Source organism: Trichoderma asperellum, chromosome 7 (genome assembly GCF_020647865.1).
Source record: "Trichoderma asperellum chromosome 7, complete sequence".
Taxonomy (NCBI): Eukaryota; Fungi; Ascomycota; class Sordariomycetes; order Hypocreales; family Hypocreaceae; genus Trichoderma; species Trichoderma asperellum.
This window is the reverse complement of record NC_089421.1, coordinates 10904-34305: the sequence shown is the minus strand read 5'-3', so window position 1 is coordinate 34305 and position 23402 is coordinate 10904. Positions and strand designations below refer to the sequence as shown.

At 24.5% G+C, this 23402-nt stretch overlaps 2 protein-coding genes across 2 annotated transcripts; one reads left to right on the top strand and one right to left on the bottom strand.

Moving 5' to 3' along the window:
• Positions 1 to 48: 48 nt before the first annotated feature.
• Positions 49 to 2500, bottom strand: TrAFT101_010774 (uncharacterized protein). Its single transcript, XM_024904755.2, has 2 exons — positions 1236 to 2500; positions 49 to 1166 (listed from the first exon to the last, which is right to left on the bottom strand). Exons 1-2 carry the CDS (start codon positions 2279 to 2281, stop codon positions 680 to 682), a joined length of 1533 nt encoding a protein of 510 aa, XP_024754401.1. The 5' UTR covers positions 2282 to 2500; the 3' UTR covers positions 49 to 679.
• A 387-nt stretch (positions 2501 to 2887) lies between these two features.
• On the top strand, positions 2888 to 4877 carry TrAFT101_010773 (uncharacterized protein). The gene is made up of 5 exons (XM_024902932.2): positions 2888 to 3170; positions 3305 to 3620; positions 3696 to 3857; positions 3930 to 4016; positions 4082 to 4877. Exons 1-5 carry the CDS (start codon positions 3138 to 3140, stop codon positions 4540 to 4542), a joined length of 1059 nt encoding a protein of 352 aa, XP_024754402.2. The 5' UTR covers positions 2888 to 3137; the 3' UTR covers positions 4543 to 4877.
• The last annotated feature ends 18525 nt before the right edge of the window (positions 4878 to 23402 follow it).

Below are 23402 nucleotides of genomic sequence, written 5' to 3'. Positions count from 1 at the left end.
TGCCCCATCATGATCAACATACTTCGTCCTTTTCCGCGAATTTAAACCCCGGTGTGCATAGCTGCATCTCAAGGCCAATGTCGATGACACGATTGAAATACATAATCATGGTTCTAAATGTTTCGCGGCTTACTGATGTTACACATGACCATCCATATTTTAGCACTAGTTGAGAAGACGAGCTGGGCTCTGCAATCTCTAAAGATTATAGGATCCGTCTCAGTTCAGAGTAAACACCACGGAGAGCCTAGAGAGCAAAAAACACCGTAGCTTCTCGCAATTGGATAAAACACTAGATGGGTTGCTTTAGGATGGTCAGACTGCAATACTGCAGAATAGATAAGTACTGTATATACATGCTGTTCTGAAGGTATATAGAGGCCCCGAATCTGGATCTTGGTTCCCAATTATCGGGTGCTGAGATTTGAAATCCGGGAACCTCTCCCTGGGATCCTGAATTTTGCAACACGCTTTCCCATGGTTTGCTATATTAATATATACTTTACTGTTCATGTCAGTGTATAATCTGTGAAGCCCCCTTTTTCGTCCTAACACTTGATTAGAATAGCGTGGTTAATGCTCACAATTATCGACATCTAAACAAACCACTAGACAGACGCCAGGCACATGTAATTTGCAACCAATGCATCGAACGTCAACCGCTTCCAGATCAACGTTTCTAGGCATCCAAGACCTTCCAACCGCCAACCAGGAGGTTAGTGTAGATCCTGAAAGGATCATATTTGGTCCGAATGTCCTTGAGGCGCCTCAAGTTGGCACTTGGATAGCTCTGGAACACGGGTTGGCCATCTCCTGCGTCGTTCATGTATAAGTAGCCGCCAGCAATGCCATGAGAAGTGATGGTTCCCTCAATCTTGGCAATGGTAGCTTTGGCGAAAGCCCGCACCGTGTCGTCGTCACCAGCGTTCTGCCAGGACAGGTTCTGCACGATCCAGAAGTAGGGGGCATTGTTAGCGTCCACGCCTTGGGGGTTGCTGCCGCCACGACTGCGGCCATTCTCAATGAACCCTTTGGTGACGGGCTGAAAGGTAATGGAAGCAGTCAATCCAGCAATGTCTGCCAGTTGCGAGTTGGCATCTCCGAAAAATGTATCGTGCACAGTGGAAAGACCTTCACGATTGACCATGAAAGACGCAACACGGAAGCTGTAAAAGTATCAAGTTAGCGCTTGCGTCCATGACACGCGGTTGACTGAAGCGAGAGTCAAAACTTACTCCTGGCGAAGTCCATTGGGCTGCAGTGCGTCAACGGCACTGATATACGTAGCAAGGGCCCCAAACGCGTACTGATCAGCCACAGTCTTGAGCGACGTAAAGTTCTCAAACACGGTAGGAGAATTGGTCAAGGAGTCGTAGAATCTTGATGCCGCGTAAGCAATCATTCCAACGCTGGGGTAACCAACGATTGTAGGGATGATGGCGGCCTTGCTGTCGGCAGATCCGTATTTGCCAAAGTTGTAGACGGCATCGAGGTACTTGTCCTTGTCGGTCTCGTTATACTGCGCGATTCCGATCCAGACGCCGGGAGACGGAACGGTCCTGAGATCAAAACGCGTGACAATAGCGAAGGAATTGCCGCCACCTTTCAAAGCCCAATACAGGTCCGAATAGGCATTATCTGCTTTGGCCACCACAATGAGACCGCTGGAGAGGACGGCCTCGTATGCCACGACATTATCAGCAGCGAAGCCGTATTGGCTCGAGTGAAATGAAATGCCGCCTCCCAGCAGCAAACCAGCAACTCCAACATGGCCGACACGACCTCCAACAGCCGTCAGGTTGTAGGGCTGCAGATACGAATAAACGTCCCTCCACCGGTAGGCTGGCCCAACAGAGACGGTAGCATGATCGTGTGACAAAGCGAGAGTGCTTAGGTTGGAATTGGATAGCAACACGCCCGAGCTGCCGATGCTGTTATAGCCTTGGACAGGCATATGACCACCGCTGCGAACCGCGAATTTAGTCGAAGTCAGCGTCAGCGTGGTCACCGCGAAAGAGAGCTGCTGGGCATTTAGAGGCACAAAGACACATGCTGGTGTGTTGTAGGCTGTCGACGACCAGTACTGCGTCTGTGTTTCATACTTGTAGTTGTCGGAGCCCTCAAAAAAGGTATGGTCTGGGTGTGTGAGGCTCAAGAGCTTGCACGCAATTTTTTGAGAACCAGCAATTGCAGAAACAGGACCAGTAGCTGCTGCACATGCACCGTGATGAGGAACGGCGCATGCGAGCAGCCATGCGGCGAGGACTAATACGCGACCCATTGTATTACAGCTGCAATCCCTCTGAATCTGGGGCGCAGAAGACTGATGGCGGGTTACTCCGAAGGGAAAGAGAGAAAAGGGAAAGGATGGTGAAAGGGTTAGGCTGCACTGGTGTCAACACCTTTCTTTCATGTCAACTCGAGCTGGCGTGGCAGCAACGATGCGACGGCTTCGACGGGATGATCGGAACACATCGTCCTGGGCCCATGAATGACCTTGATGAACTTCATATGAGAAATTTCGAGCCCCCTTGTCCGGACTCCATGCGGCGTAGTTGCCCATCTATCGGAGCGAAGCGCGATACAGCGGCCCTTTGTGGCGTCCGGGATGGTGGAGCTGAGCATGGGACCTGCAGAATATCCAGCAAACAACTGGCTGAAGCTAAATCCTTCAGGTAAGGCTCCATGCGGGAGCAATTAATGGCCTGCAAGTTCAACGCCACCACTCAGAAGTTCTCCCTTCACCTCTCAGCGCTCGTTAGGGTGGTGAGAACTACTGCAAGTACCCAGCTGGGTTGTCGTTCCAGGCTGCCAGTGCTGTTGGGCGGTGCATTCATCTGCGAGTATTTAACCTAGCCACCGGAAAAATTGCCCCGTTTGCAGGGGCAGAAAATCGTCTTGCTCCTGGGATCAACCCTTGCCAAGAGGACCGGCCAACACCTCGACTGTCTCAGAGATAGCTTTTAGGAATTGCTGATAGGATGTAAAATGAAAGCTGAAGTCTCGGGAGATAATTGTTGCTCACGCCCACTCCGTCCGCTACAATTATCTTAACAACCACTATTGGGTGTTTGGCGTTTTCGACAATATTGACATTCCGGTTCTCAGACCAGCAACGGACACGCTAGACTCCAACCATGGCGTCCATTCCCAATTACACGGAGATGATGGTACGTGGGTTGCTCTTCTGGCCTGTGTAAGGTCTGAACAAGCCTATCGAGGCAAATCTCACCACCGCAATCTCTCTGACTATTTTCCACGTACAAGTTTTGCTGTCTTACTCTGACGCTGACGCTGTTCGCAGGTCCTCATCTGGGTGTTATGGGGCGTTGCAGTTGGCATGACTGCATTTCGAGTTATCTTCCAATGGCGACTTCAGCGACGACTGCACGGAGATGACTATTTCGTCCTCGCGGGCCTTGTAAGCTTGACAGCTTTGACGGCAGTTATCACGAGGATCCTACCACAGTGGTTCCTTATAGCCGAGTACAGCAAAGCCCTCGTGGCAAATCCCAAGACACCTTCGCCCCTACCCGCGGACGAGATGAGAGCCCGGAATGTCATGTCGCTGAAGTTAATGTTCAGCCAGATGCTGCTGTTCTGGACAACCCTGTGGGCAGGTATGATCTCCTCACTGGACTGTCGAGGACAGCTATGCCAAACTGCCAATACCGAGACTAATACCAGTGTCATAGCTAAATTCTCCATTCTGTGGTTCATTAGACGGCTCCTTTACGGTTTGCCTAACTACATGCGCTGGTGGTGGAGATGCTTCGCCGCCGTCCTCACCCTCTACTTGGCCTGCATGCTCTCAAACTTTTTGACGTGCTCGCCATTGTACCGATATTGGAGCCCAGGTAGGTCACCAACGCAATTATCCCTGCATTATTCCACAAGAGACCAAGAACCACCAACTGATGCACTAATAGCTGGCTGCAGCCTACCGGATGACCTGCGGCGGGCCGATGCGTCGATCAAGTTTGCGACGAGTGCCGACATTGTCGCAGACGTATTAAGTATGTGACGCGCAAGATCATCTATAGTACGCAGTTTAACTAACAAACTTTTGCCAACATCACAGCCATGATTCTCCCACTTCACCTCTTGCGAAACTTGACCATCTCGCGACCACACAAGTTCGGGCTGGCCATCCTCTTCTCCCTTGGTGCCATCATCGTCGCCATCGCACTCGTGCGACTTGTTCAAGTCACGAAAGCTACGGGTGACTCGGCGGAGGATCCTACCACAATCGCCAATGGTCCAGTGCTGCTGAGCATGTGGTCGCACATCGAGTCTACCGTATCCATGATCGTAGCCACGTTGCCGGCTTTCCGTTTCCTCAGGAAAAGAAACGCCAACACGACGCGAACGACGAACAAATATTCTGTGGCTACAATTGGAGGCACTGGCGGGTCACGATCAAGACCATGGCAACATGGCGCAACCAACGAAGCAACAATACGGGAGAGTGATAGCCAGACGGAGCTGCGACCAGTTCGTGGTGAAGCCCTGTATATGAGAAAGTCAAGTTTAGATGGCTAATATGTAATTTTGCGCAGCCTAAAAGGGCATTTATTGACTACATGGTTTTTCGGTATTTGCTGTACAGTGGACTGGGGTTTTCGTACCATCAAGAAGCCTTTTCGGGATACTGGCAAGCGGGGGACAGAAAAACAGGGAAAATTCAAACGATCGGCACACAACTTCGTCATTACGCGCATCATAACACAATAACAAAATAATATTACAGCTTTATTTTAGGTTATCTAAATCAGCAAAATTGGCTTGTTTAAGTTAGCTAACTTATTTTTCTATAGGCCCAATGGCTCGTGTAACGAACCGTACACTAGTAAGGATTAGTATAGGGTAGATTCCCAAGGGATAAACCTAAAATAAGTTTTTTAGGTTTATATTAGCGGATAGGTTAAGAAACCTATGGGTAATAATATTATAATAATAGTTACTAGTAGAGATTAAAAATGCTTTTTAATTTATAAATATAGAACTATATTAATAACTAGTTATTTAAGTTATTTAAAATAAATATAAAAAGTAAACTTATATATTTAATTAATTAAGCTAGATTATTTATAGATTTTAATAATTTATTATAGATTATTTTATCAAATTAATAATTTATTATAATTAATAAATTAGTCTTATATTAATCTAGTTTAGCCTACCCTATAGGCCTATTATTATAACTATAAAAGGCAGGTTATAATATAATACTTCTTTTTTATTAGTTTTATCCCCAAGACCTTTATAAATTTTAATATAAATAATATATCCCCTACTTAATAAGTATAGTTATTTTTTAGTTCTATTTAAGCGGAAACGCAAACTTGACTTAAGTTAGTTAAAACCCTATATACAAAAGCTTCTAGCGCTAAAATTACAGGGGGTTAAGTTAGTTAAAATACAGGGGGTTAAGTTAATTAAATAAATATATAATTTCTATTGGCTAGATTAACCTCAAGCCCTATATAACTAGTCTATATTTATATATTAGCTATTTTAATCTATAGTTTAAAAAGGCAAGCATAAATGCAGTATATAAAATTGCTTGGGTTAAGGGTTATAACCCAGTATTTCTAATCTATAGATTAAAAAGGGCAGCTATAGCTAGTTAAATAAATTAAATAATAACCCAGTAAACCAGTAAAGAGGATAATTTATTAAATTAAAAAAAGGGAAATCTATTAGGCTAGTAAAAGAAATAACCTATTAAATTAATAAAGAGGGCATTTAATTTATAAATAAAAGAGTATATAAATATAAATATAGTAAATATAGTATAGTAATATTATAATATATAGTATAAAAGGATTAAAAGCAAAAGACTATTTATAAATTAAAAAGGCAGTTAAAAGCTATAGGGTTATTTTATACTCTATAATAAGCTATAGGGTATACTATATTAAATAAAACCTAGGTTTATAATAGATTTAGTAAATAAATATTAGTTAGTATTTTATATAAGGGTAATATATAGGAGAAGTAATTAAAGAAAGGGCCTAATATATAAAATTTAAAAGAAAATTGCTTAAAAGCTAGTAAATTTATATATAATAAATAATATTATATAGAAAGAGAAGAAAATATATATAAATTTAAAAAATAAAAATAATAAAGCTATTTATTTATTTATATAAATATTTATTTATAATATATAAATTATATTAATTTATATATATAGTAAATAAAGTATTTATATATTTAAAAAAACACTATTCAAGCATTTAAATTAATAAGCAATATATAATTATAAAAGTAATTATAGTTATTTTTAATATTATCTATAGCTAAGTAAAGTTATATAAGTTTAAATTACTAAACTCTATTACTAAAGCAATAGTATTTATTAAGGCATTAATAAAAAATAATATAAAGTATATAAAATATAAGCAATACTTAAAAATATATTAGCAGGTAGGGCGTATATAGTAGTATTTATAAAAAGCATATAAGTAGAAGAGCAATTAAAAAAAGAAAGGTAATGTAGTAAAAAAGGCTAAGGAGCTATATAATATCCTATAGATAATAAGTATATATTACCAGCGGTTTTTCCTATTAAAAGCAGTAAGCAGTTAGTTTAAGGTTAAGCAGGCAAGCAAGCTAATAAATAAATAATTAAGGCAGCCTAAGATAATAAAAAATATAGTTAAGTAAATTAAGCAGATGTATTAAGTATAAAAGGAAAAGTTTAAAAAGAAAATATAAGCAAGGATTTAAGTAGTAAATAAAAAAAAAAAGCTTAACTTATAGATTAAAAAAATTAGGTGGGTATATTATCTAAAAGGGTTAAGCCTAAAGAAGTTATATAAAGTAGCAGACCTAATTATAAAGGGGGAGGCAGAGCTATAAAAAATATAAAATATTCTAGATTAAATAATAAATATAGCGCAGGCAATAGTAATAGCATAAAGGGTTAAGTTAATGGCATTATTTAAAATTTAGTATAAAAAGATATATATTAAATTAAATAAGCTATTTAATAACTAGCTGGAGGATAATATATAGGAGTAGTATAAAAAGGTATAGAAGAAGTTATTATATATTATATAGCAGATATAGATATAAAAAAATAAAGATTAGCTGCTATATTGATTAATAATAAAGCAGGGTGTATTATATAAGGCATTCTAGAAGGCATTAAAAAGCAAAAGGTTAAGTATACTAAAGAATTTAACCTATAAATTAAAAAAGGAAGGGGATATAAAGGATGTAAAAAATACAGGGAATTTAATCTATAAATAAAAAAGGTTAATAAATAGCCTAACCTATAGATTAAAAATGCTAGCAGAGGAGATAAAGGAGGTATATTTAAGTATAGTAGTTAAATTACTAGACTATTAGTTAAAGCAGAGCTATTATAATAATACTATTATTAATAGGTTAGCAGTAATAGAGATTTAAAATAATAATAAATAAGTAAAGGCAATTAATTATATACTAGTATATTTAGCAATAATTAAAGTAGTATAGATACTAGTGTTATATAAGGTATACTTAAAGCAGGAAGATAATATTATAGTAGTAATATAAAATAAAATAAAGAAGGAGGAGGTATAAAATATAGTGCAAAAGCTATTTAAAATTATAAAAAATAAAATATAGTAGTTTATAATATAAATAGAGGATAAAGAAGAGGCTGAGCTAATGCTAATAAATTAAATATTTAATATATAAATATATAGAATATATATTTAGTTTAATACAGCGGCCAAGGGCATTATTAATTAATAAAAGGACTGGATTTTATACTAGTAGATTTAGTTTATAATAGGTTAGTTATTAAATATATTACATAAGCTAATTAAAGAAATAAAAGAGTTATTAATAAAGTTAGTAATAGTAAAGAATAAAGAGATAGTATAGTTACTAGTAATTATATAATTATAAATAAAAGATAACTATAGTAAAGACTAAATAAGGTATTTATTTCTATAGGATAACTATAATAAGTAATTAAATAAAGGAAAAAGGTAAATATTAAAATAGATTTTAAAATTAAAGGAAAGGATAAAGGCATAGCTAAAGGGGAATAATAGCAATAGTAGTAGTAATAATAATAATAATAATAGCAGCAGAGGTAATAATAGTAATAGTAATTTATATAAGGCAAGGGCAGTTTATAAATATAAATATATAATAAAGCAGTTTTAAAAGTAATTATAAATAATAATGCATATAGTAGTAAAGCAGCTAGCGCAGTTAATAAAAATCTTAAGAATTTAAATAATAAATATAGCAGATAGTAGAGTATATAATATATTAATATATAATAAAATAATATATTTTATAATAATATACTATAAGAATTTCTAAAGCATAAGGCAGGCTAAGGTAATTTATTAATATTTATTATAGAAGGTTAAAGAGTTATTAATATAGTATATATAATTAATATTGCTGTTTTAGCAGCAGGTTTAAGGGTTAATAAAGCAAGCAGGCAAGTATAGTATATTTTTATAGGTAAATAAAATTATAAAGCAAGAGGAGGAGAAAGAGAAGGAGATAAATAAAAAAAAGGGTATAAAGCCTAAAAAAAAAACAGTTATAAATTAAATTAAAAAGCACAAGTAAATATTAAACTAGATTAAGTATATAATATAATAGTATAATAAATAATTATTAAAGAGCAGGCAGTTAAATATTAGTATATAAAGATATATAGTAATTAAAATTATAAATTAATATTTAAGTTAGGCGTTTAATTAAGGCTAAAAAGGTAGAGGGTTAAAAAAAGTAAAGAATAATAAAAATAAAGAAGGCATTAAAGATAATATATTAAATTTACAGGTAGAATATAAAATATATATAGCAGGAATAGTATATATATAGAAGCTGCAGCAGGAGGCATTTAAGATAGCATTGCAGTATAAGCAGTTTTAAATAATAAGCTAGCAGTAGCATTAGTTTTTAAGGTTTAAAGTAAAAGATTAAGGGTTAAGCAGCAGTATTAAAGCAGGAGTAAAGTAAAAGAGGGTAAATATATTTAATAGTATATAAAAAAAGGTATAGCATTAGTGTTTTAGCTAGTTATAGTAAGTAAATATTAAAGTATAGTTATAGATAATAATAAAAAAAGGGATAGTATTTTAAGGCTAGTAGAAGAAGGTAATGTAGGTAATTATATATAAAGAAAGCCTAATAGTATAAATTATAAAAATAAAAGGGGGCAAGAGTATATTATTTATATTATTAATATTTTATTTATTAAATAAAATAATAATTATAGTAATACTATTAGTAGTATTGCAGGGGGATTTATATAGGTATTATACAGTAAGCAGGATTAAGTTATAGGTTTAATAGAGCAGAGGCAGTAATTAAGCAGCATTAATTATATTTATAATACTAAAGTTAGCAATAATAAAGGGGTTTTAGGATTTTATTAATTAATTATAGGGCCAGCAGGCATTAAACTAAATAATAATAAATAAATATTATATTTTATTAAATAATAGTAAAAAGTATTAGCTAAAGTTATAGGAGTTAGGCCTAGTGTTATAAAAATAAAGAGTATAGAGGGTATTTTTAATAATAATATTAATATTATAGGATAAGGGGGAGTTTTATAAAGCAGTGGGATTATTAAAGCAAGAGGTTAAGATATTTTAGTTAGTAATAATAAAGAAGAATATTAAGTATAAAGTAAAGGTAGTTAAAGGTATAGTAAATAAATAAAAGAAGAAGGAAGATATAAAGGTATATAAGGTAGTATAGGAGTAAATAAACAGCAGGTATAAAAAAGAAAAAGTAATTATATATATATAGTTAATTAAGCAGGTAAAGCAGTTAAATAAGGCATTAGAATATAAGTAATATTATAGTAAAGTAAAGGTAAGTATAAAGGGTAAGATAATAAAGTTAAAGAGGTAGATTAAGTTAAGTTAATTAATTATAGTAATAAATATATTAAAGTTAGGGGTAAATATAGGCAAGGTGTAGTTAAAGGTAAATAAAGTAGATAATATATAGTTAATAGTATATGCAGGGATATTAAAGAAGTTATAGGATTTTATATAATAAAGTAAATAGGCAGGGCAAGATAAGGCAAGAAGCTAGTTAATTATAATATATAAAGAGGCAGGGAAAATAAAGAGAGGAGATAAAGAAAAAGGGGCTGGGTTATTAGCTATTTTAAACTATAGATTAAGGGGCAGGGGTTTAAACTATAAATTAAAAAAGCAGGGCAGAAAGTAAAATAAAAATAAAAAAAAAAGAAAAAAAGATAAAGAAAAAGGCAGAGGATAAGAGTTAGCAGCAGTAGAGTTTATAAAGAGGATTAAGTATTAGCAAAAGGTATTAAATAAGGTAATAAATAGAAGGTTTAAGGGATTAAAATATAAAGTAAAGGAGAAGGCATATAATATATATATAAAGAGGCAATAAAAGGCAGAGGTAAAGAAAATAATAAAGGCAGCAGTAGAGTTATTAATAAAAGAAAAAAATATTAAAAAAAAGGTAAGAATAAGTAAAGAGAATTTTAAAAGGCAGCAGCAGCAGGTATAGTTTATAATATAGCAGGCATTAAAGGAATAAATAAAGGCAGTGTTATTAATAAAGGAGTTTTAGTAGCAGTTAAAGAAATAAATAAATTAATATATAGTTTATAGTTTAAAAGGGGAGTAAAAGGTAAAGCATAAGATATTAATATATTTAAAATAGTTAAAAAATAAATAACAGCAGGCATAAAGATTTAAAGGGTTAATAAAAAAAGAAATATTTAAAAAAAAGCAATTAAAAAAGTATTTAAGATATTTTATTTATAAATTACTATAATTAATATACAGCAGGTAGGTTAAAGAAAATATAAATAAAGGCTAGTTTTTATAGGTTTAAGGAGCAGAATGTTAATATAAGGGAGTTTTAGAGTAAGTATATAAAAAGATATATAAATATTATAATAAAGTAGTAAATAAAGTATTTTAAAAAATAATATAAAAGAATAGGTTTATTAAAGAAGGTATAAAAAAGTAATATAAATAGTTAAAGAAAAAAATTTAATAAAGAGGGATAAAAATAAATTAATTTTACTAAAGGTTTTATAAATTATATAAATTTATAAAAAAAAAAGGAAAAGAAAAATAAAAAAAAAAAAAGAAAAATAAAAAATAAAAAAGAAATTAGTTTATAAGTATTTTAAATTTATAGATAAAATAAAAAAAAATAAAAAATAAAATATAGATAGTTTTAATTTATAAATTAAATAAAAATAAAAGATATATAAAAGAATTTTATAAGTATTTTAATCTATAGATTAAAAGAGTAAAAGAAAAATAAATATATAAAGTAAGTGAAAATAAAAAGAAAATATAGGGTTAGTAAAAATAAAAAAGAAATATAAGGTAAATAAAAATAAAAAAAAAATATAAGGTAAATAAAAATAAAAAAAAAATATAAAGTAAATAAAAAAAAAAAGAAAATATAAAGTAAATAAAAATAAAAAAAAAAATATAAAATAAATAAAAATAAAAAAAAAAATATAAAATAAGTAAAAATAAAAAGAAAATATAAAATAAATAAAAATAAAAAAAAAAATATAAAGTAAATAAAGAAAAAAAAAAATAAAAAAAAAATATAAAATAAATAAAATAAAAAAAAAAATAAAATAAAAAAAAATATATATATAAATAATAATAATAAAAATAATAAATATAATATTAAAAAATAAATAAATAAATAAATAAATTTATTTTATAAATTAAATAAAAAATATAATTTATAATTAAAATATATATATATATATATATATAAATAAATAATAAAAATAAAAAAATAAATTAAATAAAAAAATAAATAAATAAAAAAATAAATTAATAAAAATTAAAAAATAAATTAAATAAAAAAAATAAATAAATAAAAAAATAAATTATATATATAAATAATAATAATAAAAATAAATAAAAAAATAATTTATAAATTTATAAAAAATATAATATATAAATTAAAAATAAAATATAAATAATAAATTAAAAAAAAATATAATTTATAAATTAAAAAAAAATATAATTTATAAATTAAAAAAAAATATAATTTATAGATTAAAAAAAAATATAATATAAAGATTAAAAAGAGTTATAATTTATAGATTAAAAAAAGATATAAATAATAAATTAAAAAGAAATATAATCTATAGATTAAAAAAGAATATATATAAAAGAATATAATTTATAGATTAAAAAGGGATATAAATAATAAATTAAAAAGAGATATAATCTATAGATTAAAAAAGAATATAAATAATAAATTAAAAAGAGATATAATTTATAAATTAAAAAGGGATATAATCTAGAGATTAATAAAAGGTATAATTTATATATTAAAAATAAATAATATTAATAAAAGAATAAAAAAATAAAAATAAAAATAAAAATAAAAATAAAAATAAAAATAAAAATAAAAATAAAAATAAAAATAAAAATAAAAATAAAAATAAAAATAAAAATAAAAATAAAAATAAAAATAAAAATAAAAAATTAAGGTTATAAAGATAATAAAGAATAATATTAAATAAAAATATTTAGGTTTATAATAGAAAATAAATAAAGATAAAATTATAAAAGTTTTTAAAAAAGAAATAATAAAAGAATATAATAAAGGGGTAAAGATAATAATAAAGTTAAGGTTTAAAGGGTTTTTAATTTATAAATTAAAGAAAAAGGAAGATATTTATTATAAAGGTTTTAATCTATAAATTAAAAAAGTAAGAAAATAAATTAGCAGTTAAGGTTAAGATTAAAGAAATAAAAGATTAAAAAGTAAAATAAATAAAGCATTAATGTAACATTCTGATCCTATACCTAGTATAGGGTAATTAGTTCCTAAGGGATAAACCTTTAATATTAGGTTTATGTTGGCAGAGAGATATAGAGGATTTTATAAGCGGTTTTAGTTATATAGCTAATAACTTTAAATAAAGGTCTAATTTAGTTATTATATAAATACTATATTAATAACTAACTATTTAAGCTATATTTAATAAGTATAATAAATAGTCTTATATAGTAAGTTATTCTATAGTTATTACTTATATAAGTTATACTATACCTAATAAAAATGCTTCCTTAAAGTTACAGTTTTATTTTATAAATAAGTATATATTTTACTAAAAATACATTTCCTTTAATCTAATTAATTATTTTATTTATAATTTACCTAAAGGTATATACTAAAAGGATTTTATATAGTTAGTTTATAATATAATGCCCCCCTTTTATTAGTTTTATCCTTAAGGCCTAAAACTATATAAAGTCCTGTTCTTCCTTCTTTAGTAGTAAGTAATTATACTTCTTTATAATGCCTTATAGTATTTTTAAATAATATTCTTTAGTTTTTAAAAGCTTAATTAATTATTATAAAGCAGTAATAATAATTATTAAGACTATTAAAATCCTTATTATACTTTATTTTTTTTATAATTCCTATAGCTTGCTTTATAAAATAGCAATAGAATATAATAAATATTTAAAATATACCTGCAGGGGTTAGATATATAATAAAAATAGCATTTCTTTAGCTATAGGTAAGTGTTTTTTTTAGCTTTTAATAAATATATATTTTTACTAATTTATTTCTTAATATAATATTTAGTAGCTAAAAAGAAGTATTTAAATACTGCTAAATATTAAGCTAAGCATAAGCTTCTTAAGCAGTAATAAAAATTAATAAAGTATTAATAATAGTTAATATTACTGTTATAATAAATAAATAAAAGTTTTATATAATTATTATATCTTTAAGAGTAATATTAATAAATTAATATATAGAGTAAGCAAATGCTTTATTGCAGGGCTTAGTTTTTTAATAAATTAAATAATTTAAAGTATGCTGAATTAAAGGCAGTAGTGGATGTATAGCTTAATAGCAGTATTAATATAATTAATTAAAATGCAGTATTTATTAATTTAGGTCTAGTGTTTAAAGGAATTTCTTTATTAGCGCCTAAAAACTAAAATATTTAATAGGTTTTTATAAATTTTTAAGTTTTAAGTATTTTTTTTATTTAATAAAATATTTAATATTTTAAGTTTTAGGGTTTTAATATATAGCAATAATGTTTTTAATTTTATATTCTTTTTCTTAATCTTCTATAATAATTTTATTTAAAATAAATCTTTTAATTTTTTTATTAATTTATACTTTTTTAAATTATAATATATAAAAGACTAAATTTTATATTTTTATTATATTTAGTAAAGCTAGCTTATAATTAACTTCTTTAATTTATTTTAAGATTTTATAAAGTTTTATTTTTTTAATATTAAGTTTATTACTTAGCTTATTTATCTTAATGTTTAGTAATTTATAGCCTTATAAGTATTATAGCAGGTAAACTATATCTCCCTTCTAAAGAATTAATTCTATAATTCTATCTTTATTTATATATTTCTTTATATACTTGCTAATAAACTTAAGTTATATATATATTTCTTTATATAGATTAATTATTAATTTAGCTTATAATTATACTTTCTTTAAATTAAATCTATTTTATAGTAGTTTAAATACTTTAGGCATAAATCTATAATTTATATAAAAGGGTATTATTTTTATAAATTCTAATAGTATATTATTGTAATATAGTTAAGCTACTGGTAGTTTTTTAACTTAATTATCTTATATAAAATTAATATAAGCTTGTAGGTAAGCTTTAATAATTTAATTTATTTATTTAATTTATTTATTTATTTAAAGGTAGTATATAGTATTAAGTTTATAGTTTATTTTTAATTTAGCTATAAGTTTTTATTAAAATTTAAAAGTAAATGTTTATCTTTAATTTAAGATAATTTCTTTTAATAGCCTATAATTAGCAGTAATTATTTTTATATAAGTATAAGCAAGATTTTTTAATATATATAACTTTTTATATAGTAAAAAGTAGGCTTGCTTTATAAATTAGTAGACTACTATAAGGATACTATTATATTATATTTCTGTAAATAGTTCTTTTAATAAAAATAGATTAGTAATATAGTTAAAGGTAATTGATTCCTAAGGTTGTTTTATAATAAATAATAATTATAGTTTTCCATAAGGCTTATATCTTCTGTCTTTTATTTATTAATATATATTATAATATAATATAATATACTTTATATATTCTTTAAGTTTCTTAATATTATAGTATATTAAAACTTAATTATATATTTTTATTATACCTTTATGTTTATGCAGTAGATATTTATAAATATATTTAACTACTTTTTTTTATAGTTCTTTAGGTACTTAAATTTTCTTATATTATTTAAAATATTTTAAATTTATAGTAATATTTTCTAAATATTATTTATTTTTTTAATTTTTAATAAATTCTTTAATTTCTTTAAGCATAAGGTTGTTTTCTAGGACTTTAAATATTATGTAGATTTATATTTATTTAATATTTTTATTATTATTAAATTATAGTGCTTGCACTATATATTTAAATACTTCTTGCTTATAATTAACTCTTTTATTTAATATATTAATTTATTTATTTTTTAATCTTTTATAATAAATAAATTTAAAGTTAAATTATAAAAGGAATTTAAAGTATTTAATTTATTAGCTTAATAGTTTTTATATAGTAGTAAAGTAAGTAAGGTTTTTATAGTCTATAAAAATAATAACTTTATGCTTGCTTTTATAGCAGTAATATCTTTATTTTTTAAATGCTTTAATAATAGCTAATATTTTTTTATTATATATAGTATATTATATTGCTAGTCTATAGAGTTTATATAAGAAAAATACAATAGGTTATAGCTTGCTGTTTTCTTTAGGTTAACTTAATACTCCTTTTATTATAAATATTAATATATTTATTTTAATTATAATAGGTTTTTTTAAATTAAATATAGTAAGGATAGGTTTTAATATTATTGCTATTTTAAATTCTTTAAGGGCTTTCTGCTGTTCTTCCCCTTATTTAAAAGAAATACCTTTTTTTATTATATTTATTAGTGGAGTAGCTTTTTATATAAAGTCTTTAATAAATTTTTAATAATAATTAATAAGTCTAAGAAATGCTTATACTTCTTTAAGTATTATAGGCATTAGCTATTTTTTAATTATAATAACTTTTTTAAGGTTTATATAGATTTCTTCTGGGGTAATAATATATTTAAGAAATTCTATTTATTAAGAATAAAAAATATATTTTTTAAGATTAATAAGGAGTTTTACTTCTTTAAGTTTTTATAGTATAAGATAGATATATTTCTTATGTTCTTTAAGGGTCTTTAAGAAGATAAAAATGTTATTAATATAAGCTATTGTAAAGTTATTTAAGTATAGTTTTAATATATAGTTTATTTTCTTTTAGAAGGATGTAGGTGCATTAGTAAGCCCTTATAGTATAATTATATATTTATATAACCTATATCTTATAGTAAATACTATTTTTTATTTATCTCCTTCTTTTATTTATATAAGCTTATAGGCTTCTATAAGGTTAAGAGTTATAAACTATTTCTTTTTATATAATTTATTTTTAATTTATAAAATTAATAGCAAGGGGGTTTTATTTTTAATTATAATTTAATTTAATTTATAATAGTTAATAATTAGTTAAAGTTTATTATTTTTTTTTAAAATAAAAATAATAGAATATTTAATAAATAATTTTAATATATAGATATATTCTTTTTATAGTTATATTTTAATCTATTCTTTAAGTATTTTTAATTTTCCTTTACTTAAGTTATATATTTTATAAAATTTTAGTAATTCTCTTTCTTTTAATACTATTTTATAATCTTATTTTAAGTGCAGTAATAACCCTTTCTTTAGTTAGTTATTAAAGAGTTTTTAATATTTTTAATATTATTTTAAAATTAGTATTAGTTATTCTTTAAAAGTAAGTTCTTTTATTTTTAACTTATGTAATTCTTTATTTAGTTTTATTAGCTTTTAGCGTAAAATAATAATATACCTTTATATATAAACTTATTTTATTTTCTCTTTTTTTTAATAGTGCTGAAGAGGGATGTCTAAAGGGCTAAGGAAAACCTTAGGCTTTTGGCGACCTAGTTCCTCTTTTGATATTTCTGCATTAGTTCTAGTTAAAGTACTTCTATTATTATGCCAATAAATTTAACCTATTCTCTATTCTATATTAGGTTTATATTTACATAACCAGGGTATTCTTAAGACAAGGTTATATTTTAGAATATTAGCTATATTATATACTACATTTATAGTACAGTTATTAATTTATAGCAGCAGGGGATTAGTCTATTGCTTTATCTATCCTTTATTATACTTAAAGGTTTATTCTTTAGTATAAAAAAATTAATATAATTTTCTTTTTTTATATACTGGTAACTGCAGGCATATTGCAGTTATAGTAAATATATAGTTACTTCTTAACCTACTGTTTATTAAAATACTAAATGGATTTTTATTTAGTAATACTATTAAAATAATTCTTTTATTAAGGTGCTTTTTTTTTTTTTTACTATTATATTTTAAATTAATAATATTTAAGTATTATAAGTCCTTCTGCTGCCCTTCTGCAAAAAACTTTAGTAGTTTTTTAAATAGTACTAGTTTTTAATCTTTTTATTTATATATTATAAATATTTTATTTTATTATAGTCTTTAAATTCTTTTTATTAGCAGTTTAGTTTTATTCTTTTAATCTCTTCTTGCTTATGCCAATCTTATAGTTTTTTTAATTTATATACTTTATAGAATTAATTAATGTATCTAAAGAAGCTTATTTTATTTAAATATTTAAGGGGTTTTAAGACAACTGTCTTAAGGGATTAATATTATTAAGTAGCTTTTTATATAAGGTAATATAAATTATTATATAGTTTTAGTATTATATATTAAAGGATATATATTAAAAAAATATTTTTTTTAGCCTTTTATTTAAAGTATTTTATATATTTATAAATAATGCAGTTAATTTAGCTAATTTAATAATATAGCAGATATACTGGGTTAATATAATTATACTCTTTAATTACTTTTTTATAATTAAGGCCTTAAATAAGTACTTAATTAATAATAATAGCTTTAATAATATATTAAGTTTTTAAAGTTTACTTTTATAAATTATTTAAGTAAGTATATAATATTATTAGGGAATATTCTATATCTGCATATGCTTTATTTATAATATTGCATTAGAATAAGTTAAGTATTATAATTTTAAAGGTAAAATTTTTATATTATTATATAATATCTTAGGTTTTTTTAAAGTAATGTTTATAATTATATTATTTATTATCTTTATTATTTTCTAGGGCAATGCCTTTAATTAAGTTTGCTAAGTTTATAAAATTAACTTAAGGAATAGGTTATTAATTAAGGATTTTATTATTAATTTCTTTATTTAGTGTTTTAAATATATTTAAGAGTTTAAATGCAGATTTATAAAAATTATAATTATTATTATTTTTAAAAGATCTTAATTGTTTTAATAAATAAATAGTTTTATTGCCTTTATTTATAATATATATTGCTTTTAGCTTAAGAATTATAAATTATTTCTTTTTTAAAAATTTATAGTTCCTAGCTATATAATTTAGCTTCCTGCAATTATAATATTTAAATTCCTTTTTCTTCTTTTACATTATATTAAAGTCTATAGATCTAGCTATACTATTATTGTCTTTAGCAATTAGTTTTTATTATTTCTTACCTTAATTTACTTAAAATCCTAAATAATATTTCCCTTTTTATCTAAAGAGATCTATCTTTAGTTCCTATAGTAAATTATCTACTTCTATATATTTTTCTATAAAAGACAAAAGATTATATTATTCTCAATTAATCTAATAGACTTTTTTTTTAATTTTAGGTTTAAGTCCATTATAAAATTATTTAACAAGTGCTAATTCTCCTTAATTAATATATATTACTAGATTTTAAAATATTACAGCATAATCCAAACACTTCCCTTTTTAATAAATAATAATAAGTTTGTTTTCAGCTATTTTAATTTCTTTAATATCCCCAAAGGCTTTTTTAAGTTTTTCTTTAAATTTATTAAAACTTCTAAAAATAGCTTTAATAATATCTTCAGCAGTAAAGTTATATTCTATATAATCATCCTAAATTAATCTAAACTATTTAAAAGCAAGTTTTAAAAAATAAAATACTATAAAAAATACTTTATTTTCTTCTTTTTTAAAAATAGTAGGGAAGTTCTAAAAATAAGCCTTAAGTTGCATAATAAATAATTAAAGTTTAATAGGCTTGCTATTATATACTAATGGAGGTTAAAGCTTAAAAGTAACTCCAATATCCTTTCCTAGGGCTAATGCTTTTTATTTTTTATATAGTTTTTTAATAAGTTTTTTAAGCTGCTTAATAATAAGCTTATCCCAGTTAAGTTTGCCAGTAAGGTTAATATCTCTATTTATATCCTTAATAGAATTAAAGATAGGGGTATTAAAGTTGCCTAAGGTTACTATAGTAGTTTAAATTACTTAAAAAATCTAAAATATCTTTTTAAATAAAAGTTATTAATATATAATATTTTAATTCTATACCTAGTATAAAGTAATTAATTCTTAAAGAATAAACCTTTAACATTAGGTTTATATTAGTAAAGAGATATAGAGGATTTTATAAGCAGTTTTAGTTATATAGCTAATAACTTTAAATAAGGGTTTAATTTAGTTATTATATAAATGCTATATTAATAATTAACTATTTAAGCTATATTTAATAAGCATAATAAACAGTCTTATATAGTAAGTTATTTTATAGTTATTACTTATATAAGTTACACTATACTTAATAAAAATACTTCCTTAAAGTTGCAGTCTTATCTTATAAATAGATATATATTTTATTAAGAATACATTTCCTTTAATTTAATTGGTTGTCTTGTCTATAGTTTACCCAGAGGTATATGCTAAAGGGATTTTATATAGTTAGTTTATAATAATTAAAGAGTAAAAGTATTAAATAAAGTAAAGGTTAATAAATAAAAGAGTAAAATAATTAAAAAATAAAAAAAATATAAAATAATAAAGTAATTAAAAAAAAAATATTTAAAAGTTAAAGAATAAGTAAATAAAGTAAAAGAATAAATAAATAAAGTAAAAAAAGGCATTAAATTATAAAATAATTAAAGAAAATAATAGTAGAGGTAGAAAGATAAAAAAGTATAATAAGTTAAATAATAAAGATATTAAAGAGCAAGGTAGTTAAGGGGAGTAGTTATAGTATATAGTTAAGAAGAGCGGTTATAGTATATAGTTAAAGGAAGCAGTTATAATATATAATTAAGGGGAGCAGTTATAGTATATAGTTAAGGAAAGCGGTTATAGTATATAATTAAAGAAAGCAGTTATAGTATATAGTTAAAGGGAGTAGTTATAGTATATAGTTAAAGGGAGCGGTTATAGTATATAGTTAAAGGAAGCAGTTATAGTATATTATTACAAACCAACTACATAAGATCCCTCTAGTATATACCCTTAGGTAAACTGCAGATAAGACAACCAATTAGGTTAAGGGAAGTGTATTTTTAGTAAGGTATATATTTACTTATAAGATAAGACTATAACTTTAAGGAAGTATTTTTATTAAGTATAGTATAACTTATATAAGTAATAACTATAAAATAATTTACTATATAAGACTGTTTATTATATTTATTAAATATAGCTTAAATAATTAATTATTAATATAGCATTTATATAATAACTAGATTAAACTTTTATTTAAAATTATTAGCTATATAACTAAGACTGCTTATAAAATCTTTTATATCTTTTTGCTAATATAAACCTAATGTTAAAGGTTTATTCTTTAAGAATTAATTACTTTATATTAAGTATAAAAATAAAATATTATATATTAATAACTTTTATTTAAAAAAATACTTTTAATCTTTTAGGTAATTAAACTATTATATTTTAAAATAGCATTAAAAGTTAATTTACTTTAGAGGAAACTTTTTTTTTTATTTAAAATAATAATAGAAATATTACTATAGAAAGAACCTTTAATTAAAAAAATATAGATAATAATAAAGCTATTAAGTTAATAAAGAATATATATAAGTTAAATAAGATTTTTATAGATAAACTTAATAATAAAAAGTTTATTAAAAAAGATATAGGAGTATTTATTAAATAATAACCTTTACTTATATTTAATAGCAAGATTAATAAACTTTACTCCTTTTAAACTTAGCTTAAGGCTTACTTTAAAGATTTTAAAATTACTTTTAATATAGAATATAAAAAGACTTCCTTTATAGCCTCTTGCCTTAAAAAAACTGCTCTTAAATAATTTCGCCTGATATAAGACGCCTACTTTAATAACCTAAATAGACCCCTACTAGCTTAAGTTTAAGAAGTTTTTAATAGTTTTAAATAGTTTAAAAAAAAACTTACTAAAGCATTTAAAAATATTAAAGAAATCTATATAGCTAAAAATAAACTTATAAATATTTATTAAAAAGAAAAATATTTTAATTATACTATAAAATTTAAAGACTTGGCCTTTAGAGTTAAATAAAAATAATTTACTTTTATTAAGTAATTTTATAATAGACTTAAGAAAAGCATTAAGGAAAAGGTTTATAATAAAAATTAAATTAAATATAATTTTATTTTCTTTATAAAAGAATATATTAAAGTTAATAATTTACTTTATAAACTTAATATAGGAAACTAAGGCTTTAGTAAAGAATAGTTAAACTAAGGTAAAAAATAATAAAAATTAATTACTAAAGATAATAGTAATATAGCTAGACCTATAGACCTTAATATAATATAAAAGAAAAAAAAGAAATTTAAATATTATAATTATAGAAAGCTAAACTATATAGCTAAGAACTATAAATCTTTAAAAAAGAAATAATTTATTATTCTTAAGCTAAAAGCAATATATATTATAAATAAAGATAATAAAACTATTTATTTATTAAAATAATTAAGATCTTTTAAAAATAATAATAATTATAACTTTTATAAATTTATATTTAAACTCTTAGATATATTTAAAACATTAAATAAAGAAACTAATAATAAAATCCTTAATTAGCAACCTATCCCTTAAGTTAATTTTATAAACTTAATAAACTTAATTAAAGGCATTACCTTAGAAAATAATAAAAATAATAAATAATATAATTATAGATATTACTTTAAAAAAACCTAAGATATTATATAGTAATATAAAAATTTTACCTTTAAAATTATAATACTTAACTTATTTTAATGTAATATTATAAATAAAGCATATGCAGATGTAAAATATTCCTTAATAATATTATACACTTACTTAAATAATTTATAAAAGTAAATCTTAAAAACTTAATATATTATTAAAGCTATTACTATTAATTAAATACTTACCTAAGGCTTTAACTATAAAAAAGTAATTAAAGAATATAACTATATTAACCTAGTATATCTGCTATATTATTAAATTAGCTAGATTAATTATATTACTTATAGATATATAAAATATTTTAAATAAAAGGCTAAAAAGAATGTTTTTTTAATATATATCCTTTAGTATATAATATTAAAACCCTATAATAATTTATACTGCTTTATATAAGAAGCTACTTAATAATACTAATCCTTTAAAATAGTTATTTTAAAACCCCTTAAATATTTAAATAAAACAAGCCTTTTTAAATACATTAACTAATTCTATAAAGTATATAAATTAAGAAAATTATAGGATTAGTATAAGTAAAAAGAAATTAAAAAAGTAAAGCTAGATTATTAATAAAAAAATTTAAAGACTGTAATAAAATAAAATATTTATAATATATAGATAAAAAGATTAGAAACTGGTATTATTTAAAAAACTATTAAAGTCTTTTGCAAAAGGGCAGCAGAAGGACTTATAATACTTAAATATTATTAATTTAAAATATAATAGTAAAGAAAAAGAAAAGTACTTTAATAAAAGAATTATTTTAATAATATTATTAAATAGAAATTTACTTAATGTTTTAATAAACAGTAGGTTAAGAAGTAATTATATATCTGCTATAACTATAATATACCTGCAGTTATTAATATATAAGAAAAAAAAACTATATTAACTTTTTTATATTAAAAAATAAACTTTTAAATATAATAAAGGATAGATAAAGCAATAGACTAATCCCCTGCTGCTATAAATTAATAACTATACTATAAATATAGTATATAATATAGCTAATATCTTAAAATATAATATAACGACCTGGTCACTAAGGTCCTATAAGAGTTAGTGGCTTAGAAGATTTCCAAAGGATAAACCTAGTCTTATAGTTTATGTTGGCAGATAGGTTAGGAGATCTATAGGCAATAATAATAATATAATATTACTAGTAAGTAAGCTTTAGAAGTATATTTTAATTTTAATTCTATATTAATAACTGGCTATTTAAATTATTTAAATAAGTATAGTAAAGTAAACTTATATATTTAGTT

Coding starts and splice junctions, on each gene's coding strand:
- TrAFT101_010774 (XM_024904755.2), bottom strand. CDS start 2,281: ATGGGTCGCGTATTAGTCCTCGCCGCATGGCTGCTCGCATGCGCCGTT. Junction 1,167..1,235: donor CCCAATGGACTTCGCCAGGA/GTAAGTTTTGAC, acceptor ATACTTTTACAG/CTTCCGTGTTGCGTCTTTCA.
- TrAFT101_010773 (XM_024902932.2), top strand. CDS start 3,138: ATGGCGTCCATTCCCAATTACACGGAGATGATG. Junction 3,171..3,304: donor CCAATTACACGGAGATGATG/GTACGTGGGTTG, acceptor CGCTGTTCGCAG/GTCCTCATCTGGGTGTTATG. Junction 3,621..3,695: donor CTGGACAACCCTGTGGGCAG/GTATGATCTCCT, acceptor CCAGTGTCATAG/CTAAATTCTCCATTCTGTGG.